Here is an 8,106-nt window from a genome sequence, read left to right as displayed (position 1 = left end):
GAAGTTGGACTTGTGTGTGGATTCTGTTTCATGTGTTATCTGTAACATGGTGTCTTAAACACTCTTTGAGTACCTGTTTGAGATTATTACTGGTGATGTGAACTGAGATATCCTGAGACTTCTCTAGGCTCTGCAGACACCGTTCTAGGGTTCCAACGAAGCTCTCACGTAGGTAATCCACCGAGCTGATCAGCTTATTAGCCACGGCCTGATTCAGCCGGGAGATGATGAGTTCCTGGATCTGTCGAATGCAGCATTTGATCTCTCTGGTGCCCACTGGTTCCCCATTCTCAGGAACAATGACATCTGCAGAGGCAGAGAAATGAGCTCGTTGGCAGGGAAGGGCGGGCACACTGAATACAGGCATCTCCCAAGCCAAGGAGCTACCATGACAGTGGCTATAAAACAAATGGTCAGCTGATGAATTCTGACCCTCAGGATGATCAGGGGCCATGTAATCCTCAAGTACTTAAAGGAGCTAAGAATCCTAAGAAGGCACAATTGTATATAGAATAAGCCTATTGATTTTGTTAGCTTTTTGGTCACATTTATAAGAAGGGAAGAACATTTATTGAGTGCAGACTCTTTGAGAGCACTATAGTAAGTATTTTACATATGCAGTCTAATTTAATCCTCACAATAACTTTGTCAGGTGGGTATTATTGGTTATATTTTATAGATCAGAAAACAGCCTCACAGAGAGGACAAACTGGGCATTGGAAATGTCCAGTCAGGAAGTACTACAGCCAGCATTTGAACCCAAAGCTCATGAATTCCAAAGCCATATTTCCCACCACCTAGCATCTTGAGAAAAATCCCAGAGTTAGGCATTCAATTCTAATCAATTGTTAGGTAAATATAAAAAAATTATATAAATATAAAAATTGGAGCATTGGTTATCCCCACCAATGGCTGTTTTGCAAGCCAGAGGACAGAAGAAGTTAAGAGGAGATAAATTACCTACAAAAACTCCACTCCTAAAAAGGCATTCTTGTGTCTACTGGTGAAAATTTAATGTCACCTCTCTGGAGGAAATCTGGCAACATCTACCAAAATTCTAAGCTCTCCAACTAACAACAACAACAACAACAACAACAACAACAACAACCCTATATACCCTTTGACCTAACTCCTGTGCTTCTAGAAATTATTTTTCTAGAAATATACCCTTACAAGTCCCAAAGATATATAAGGACAACAATGATCAATGCAGAGCAGTTTGTAATAGTAAAAAAAAAGAAAAGAAAAAGAAATAGACTAAATGTCCATCAGTAGGGAAGTAGCAACAAATATTTTATAAAGTATGTATGTCATGATACTAAGTGTGTATGCATTATCTTTATAAAAAAAAAACCACAGTAATAAGAATCTGGCTCCACAGAACATGTGGTAGATATCTCCTAAATCTATTTATCGTTGCCTCAAGAATACCCAGAAAGGACTTATAACAACGTAAGAAGTAGGCACATAAGCCAACCAGGTAAGAAGATCCACAAAAACACAATGCAGTTAACAAAGCCAGACATGATCTACTTGTTCTCAGTTACTCCCACGTCTGTTGAACTAACCATTGTATCCTAGACATCAAACATGATATGCCTGGCACATAATAGGCAATCAAATAATTCAATGCCCAACCTAGCTGCCCTATGTGCTCTGTGGTACCAGCACTGCCGCTCCAGTCTATCTAATTATTCAGGAGACTTCCTAGGATTTCCATTGCAAGTGAGCATTTCTCAGCAACTCCTCCCCACTGTAGGAAGTCAACAAAGAGGTATTTTTGTTCATCTTTAGAAATACAGGTAAGAAATGAGGCATCCTCTGTATCTATAAGTTTAGCAGCCATATGCCGTCATTCAATACTCATTCATTCTCCAAAGATGTACTATAACCGACTGTGCTATTTGCTGCAGGGGATATAAGATCCAGATCCTATTCTACTTCACCTTTAGGATTTTAGAAAATAGAACAACATAATTATTAATAACTATAATAAAATAGCTAAGAAAAGTAAAGAAACTTCATGAAAAATGTTATTTGGAAGAGGCTTGAAGTTAGGTAAGTAGCATTCACAGACAATATAAGACATTTCTGGTTTAGAGCAGGGCACGAGCAAAGAAATGGAAAAGGAACCTATAGAGGACAGCAAGCAGTTGAGAGCAACCCAAGCAGAAATTACAGGAAGGTGCATAGTGGGAAATAAGACTGGGAAAGTTGGTAAGGGCCAGGCTTGGGAAAACTTTTAATACTAGGCAAAGGAGTCTAAACGTAGTCTGTAGGAATGGGGAGCCAATAATGATGAACTGGAGAAGCAGAGAAAGATGTCACTGAGATCAATCAGGTAACAACAGTTCCATTAGACTAAAGAGGAGGAGTAGGAAAGGAAAGGTAGATGTACAATATGGAAGAAGACACATCAGGAATTGGCAACCAACTGGATGTGTGGATGAGAGAAAGAAAACAGTTAAAGACTATGCCGAGGTTTTGAAGCTGGTTACCAGGAAGACAGTGGCATCCAGCATCTAGAAACAGATTAAGTAAAGCATAGGAAACAGAGTATAGGCTCAGGAATCAGACTATATCGATTTAAATTCTGCCTCTACTACTTAGGAGTTGTGTGACCTTGAGCAAATTTACCTAAGCTTCAGTTCCCTCATCTAGAAAATGGCAATAAATAGAATTCACCTAGGGAGGTTGTTTTTGAAATACACACACACACACACACACACACACACACACACACACACACCAGATGCTAGGTACCATGTCAGAAATTCTGATGAATTAGTAGTCTCGAGCATCTATATTTTCAAAAAGCCTCCCAGGTGTAACTTGCAAACCATGTCATGTTAATGGGTAGTAGAGCTAATGTTTATGCAGCTGTCAGTATACAAAGTCAACAGCATCTAAAACCAAAAGAGCTGACTAACCACTTTGGCCCAACTTTATTCATAGCCATTTGTAAGAAAGGGACCACCAGAGAAGCTAAAAACACTCCTTTATGAAATCCTTCTAAGTTGGGTTTTAAGAGCAACCTGAAAAGAAAATGGACACCATGACTCACACACCAATAAAGTATGGGGCTCTGCCAAAGGAGCCAAGCTGAAAGCATGACTTAGTATCATTCTTCAAGCAACTCTTCTCCAGCTCCTTAAGGTCAAGGGACCCAGACACAGACTGGAAATTACAGAGCACTATTAGGATGGATTCACCAACAGGTGGGCTAAGAGTCCAGGGAAGGAATGACAGGGGCATCTTCTAGGAAGGTCTCTGAGAACAAGAGGCCACCTTGGCTGAATGTTTACAGTGGCTCCTGCTGATGGCAGTGGTGTACATGAGACAAGCCTGAGTTTCTCCATTTCCAGAAAGGGCAGAGGCTCCTGTAGTCCTTGCACCCCACCGAGCGAGCTCTCAGGGACCTACCTTTAAACTCCATGTTGGCAGCTTCATCCAGAAGTTCCTCCTTCATGGTGTTAAGCGTCTCAACAATCATGTCCTTCATTTCCTCCTGCTTTCGGTTGGCAATACTCATCAATGATTCATACAACTCATTTTCCATTTTTCGCGTATATTCCAGACGTTTGGGAGTAATCTGCAGGTCCCGCTGCATGTCGAAGGCCTGGTTAATAAAGATGTCAAGGCAGCAGCAGTGCACCAGGTTCAGGGCCTTGGCTGCGTCAACGAGGCGAGCCTGTAGCATCTGGTGAGAAAATGTGCTCAAGTGCCTCAGCTTCTCACTTTGTTCCACCAACATGCTCTGAGCTTTAGTGTCCTGGCCAGCGGCCCCCCAGTTACAGTGACTGATGCTCAGATAGCCCAGGTCAATTAGCTGGCGATGAAGTGGTGATCGTTCATTCTCCATTCTTTTAGTGGGGGAGTCGATTATCTCTGAGCCCAGCTTCGGTACTTTGAAAAAGAATATGGGAAAAGAGAAATACTTTCTGATTTCCTGAAGCTCTTGCTCATCCCTCTCGGAGAGTTCATCTTTGTGGAATGCATAGGTTATCACAGGTAAAAAATCATTCACCAAGTCACCCAGAACATCCACTGTGGGCCGGAGGCCTTGGCACGGTGCTACCACAATGTCCACTTCCTGGAAGGGTAACAGGGTCATATCAGCACTTCAGAGTCAACCAATCCTTGCCTCCCCAAAGTCCCACACTAAGACCAAAGTCCAGCTCTATAATGAGGCAATCGTACTTTGGCATGCCCTAATCATCTGTCTACCTCCTACCTCCCTCCCTGGTGTAGCCCATGCAGGCAGGCACTCGTTTAGAGAGAGTGAAAAACAAATAAGTAGAAAGGATGGCAGACCTTTAGCCATTTCAGATGAAAAGAATACTACTTAGTCCCTGCCTTCCTCTGTTGCTTGGAAACTCTCACTCATCCTCTCTGATGAAGAAATGAGACAAATAATGGAAGGAAGAACTACTATGGAAATTATCAGACTGAGAGTGAGTCTGCCTGGATGGAACATGCCTCCCCCTCTTGCAATCCTCTCACACCCCCTCACCCCCACATCTCTAACCTGGCTAACTCCCGAGCATCCTTTAAATCTTGATGTGTATGTCATGTCGTACCCTTACATTCTTTCCTGTTACATAATCCCAAGCACTCTCCACCTCTCCTTTTCTTAATGTTCGACACATTTAGAATTTATTTATTTAAAACACATTTTTCCCATTAGCCAATAAACTCTTTAAGGGCAGCGACCATGTCCATCTTTTTCATGATTATAACTCCAGTGTCTAGCACACAGTAAGCCCTCAATATTGTTGAACCAATCAAGCAATAGCAACCTAAAAGCCAGGTTTGCCCAACATTATTACTGTTCTATTCTGAGAGTCTACAGGTATCCCAAAATCTTAGCCACCTGAGTCTTGAAAATACCCTTTTTCTCAAGATTTGGAAAGGCAATGTCCTCTACAGACAGGGGTGGCCAATTAAGTATGCGGGGCTTCCAGGAAAGCTCTTCAGAGGGGATATGATTCTATGATCCTACCAAGAAATATGCCCTTTGGCCTTGCCCTTCTTGCCTGGCAGCACAGCGATGATCATACAGCAGCTGTAAGGCAAACCTCTGTGGAAGCCAGAGTTAAGGATGACGAAACGAAAAGAAATAGGTCGTGTGGAAACCTGATGACCACAGAGCTGCCACACAAGCCCTGAACTGCCTAGCTCCAGACTTCTTTTATGTGAAGAAAAAAAAACTTAACCTGTGTCTTATGTAAACTAGCTCCTGCTTTTCTGATTGTCTTTTACCTATGACTCAACCCAAACATAACTGATATACCCAAGTTCCTAAAGTGACTTTGGTTTAGGAACAAACCTTCTACAGATTCTTTTCCTAGCCAACAGTTTCTGCTTTGTGTTTTCCTTCTTCCCTGAAGATCTTGAGGCACTTCGGAGCATATATTTCCATTCACTGCATTGCTGCTCCTCTATAGCTCCGAAATTGTCTACATTGCCTGGCATTCCAGACCTAAGGGTTGACCAGGAGACTCACGCCTGTATCACCATTTAGGCACAACAACTCCTGATGTCTTCAGGGGGGTCCACAAGCTCAAAAATCAATCCTCCACTGAATTCTAGCACATTTTACAGTTATAAAAGAACTCAACAACAAATCTGCCCAAGTCTGTCTCCTTAACAATTGTCAGATGTTGAAATTGTACTTTATTTGAAATCTAAAAGATACACAACTTGTTTATTTTCTTTCAGATTAATGTTCTGTGTTCATTCCTTACCTTATTTCAGCAATATGTATTTCTGATTAAATATTTTTAAAAGTCAAAACCTAGGCCCTCTTCCTTTTTGATCTTCTCTAGATAAGTAAGAAAGGACTAAGAAATGCCAGCTTATTGTTTCTCATGCTCTGTGTGTGTGTGGGGGGGGGGGGGGGGGGGGAGGGAGGGAGAGAAAGAGAAGTCTCCCATTCCCAGCAAAGCACAAAGGTCTCACCTTCCCCAACAAAGTGCTAGTAAATTTTACTCTAAGGTGGGTCACATAAGTGTCACTTGGCTGGCCACTTTGAGCCCCCTAAAGCGAAAAGTGCTTTCAGCATCTCACCATTTGTATTTGAGCAAACACATCATAAATCCATCTGTTTGCCATCCAAGCCTAGGCCAAGAAAAAATCTGCTGATTCATCTGTGCCTCGAATTGCACGGAATGTTTTCTGATTGGAAGGTTAGTCTGACATTCACACTCACGTTCAAAACAAACCCTCCTTGCCCTAGCCGGTTTGGCTAAGTGAATAGAGCATCGGCCTGCAAGGGTCCCAGGTTTGATTCCAGTCAAAGGGCACATGCCCAGATTGCGGGCTCAATCCCCAGTAGGGGGCGTGCACAAAACAGTTGAACAATGATTCTCTCATCATTGATGTTTCAATCTCTCTCTCCCTCTCCCTTACTCTCTGAAATCAATAAAAATATATTAAAACAAACAAACAAAAACAATCAAACCCTCCTTCAGTTCCCTGAGTCACTGCCACACTTCATGAGGCATATTCAAAAAAAGGGTAAGAGCTTCTAAGGTTTAGAGTTTAACATACAGCTACCTAAATGCCAACATTATAATTGCATATAATAATTAGAAAAAGACTAGATGAAAATCCCAAGAAATGAAAGTTATAGTATGGTAGAGAATTATAAGTGAAAATGCTCTAAAAATATTTATTTTCAAATTTCAAAGCTGTCTTAAATATACATATTTTAAAGATATAAGTCAATCAAACTTATTACGGGAGTATTACAGAAGAAAGCCTAAATAGTCAAACCAAATAAGTGTTCTTTAGGAAAATTTCAGGAAGATTTTTGTTTGCTTGTTTATTTGATGGATTTTCTTAAAATTCTAAAATAAATTTCCAGGTTTTCCTCATAGGGCCACTTCGTGTGCAACAGAACCATGAGCCAAAGCTCAAGTCCATTTGTAGAAGCAATACCCTTTCTAAGACATAGCTGACTTTATTTGCTCAGAGCTGCAAATTCATTTCTTAAAATGGATTCAAGGTTTTCTAATGGTAGGTACTGCCTGATACAATGGCACCTAGAAAGACATTTTCCACTCCTAAGTATTTCTTGTACTAAAAAAAAAAAGGATAGAAAACAAGTACCATGCTCTCTCTTCCCCATTCCTCAGTTAATAAACTCCTGCGGTGATCTCACTGTTCTGACTAGCCTAACTTCTAGAGGACGGGTAAGAGCTGCTGGCTGAGCTCCTGCCAGCAGTACAAATGAGACTGGAATGCGATGTGATTCTGCAATACTGACGGTGAAGGGATGACTCATGCCTGGCAGTTATAAACAAAAAGGAAGCCAGCACTGTCTCCTGGAGACAGGGAGGGGAAAAAAAAGGATGAACCAGAACCTGACCTCCAACTATCTTCTTCCCAGCACCTAGAACAGTGCCTGGCCTTCATAAGTATACAATAAATAAATGTGAAATAGATGGATAAATAAATGATGCCTTTCCTACTTGTTCAAATCACTTTCAATACCAGGAGTAAAACTTTCTATCTTTCAATCCACATCCTATATATTTATCTGGAATTGCTGTTTGCCTCTCCTCCAAGGATGAAGCAGTAATCATTTTGCTCCTAACTCCATGAAGGAATAAGAATCTCAGGGAAGCATGAGAATATCCCATAATTCCATTTTAAGTCACAGTAAATTCCTAAAGAAGCTTCTTTTGTGGAATGCATTCCGTACAAATCTATGGAATCTACAGAAGTTGATGTTACCATCAATTTTCTTGGCAAGATTAAGAGAAGGTAACAGAGAGGAGATTGCTACTCTGCAGACACCAGAACTCACCTCTTGGGTTTTGTTTTTGATATAAATGACACAATCTTAAATGCCAAGAAGAAATCAGCCACCAAAGAAGCCTGGCTGCTCCCTGAGAATGCTCGCTCTCTCACTGACGAGAACTCCTTACCTGTTCCGGGCACAGTACCAGCACTCCGTTATAGCTAAAGGAGGACTATGCTAACTGATGGTTCAGACAGAAGACAGGAAGGATAAAGCTGTCTTTGCTTTTTCTACAGTCCTGAAAGCTCAGGTTTACATCACAAGAAGAGAAGTACACAAAGATATAATTGTCCTGCCCT

General features: G+C 41.3%; 1 protein-coding gene across 1 annotated transcript in view; it reads right to left on the bottom strand.

The window, feature by feature from the left end:
* The window catches only part of DSTYK (dual serine/threonine and tyrosine protein kinase), a 55,986-nt gene that overhangs the window by 16,037 nt on the left and 31,843 nt on the right, over window positions 1-8,106 (bottom strand). The window contains exons 3-4 of the mRNA XM_070397664.1: window positions 3,424-4,093; window positions 74-306 (exon numbers count right to left, since the gene is read on the bottom strand). Of these exons, the coding sequence (XP_070253765.1) occupies window positions 74-306; window positions 3,424-4,093 (903 nt within the window). The remainder of the gene's footprint in view (window positions 1-73; window positions 307-3,423; window positions 4,094-8,106) is intronic.

This window comes from Myotis yumanensis, unplaced genomic scaffold (genome assembly GCF_028538775.1).
Source record: "Myotis yumanensis isolate MYYU_CA2020_CCGP unplaced genomic scaffold, mMyoYum1.0.hap1 SCAF_17, whole genome shotgun sequence".
In the NCBI taxonomy this organism is placed as follows: Eukaryota; Metazoa; Chordata; class Mammalia; order Chiroptera; family Vespertilionidae; genus Myotis; species Myotis yumanensis.
This window is presented reverse-complemented; position numbering and strand designations above follow the sequence as displayed.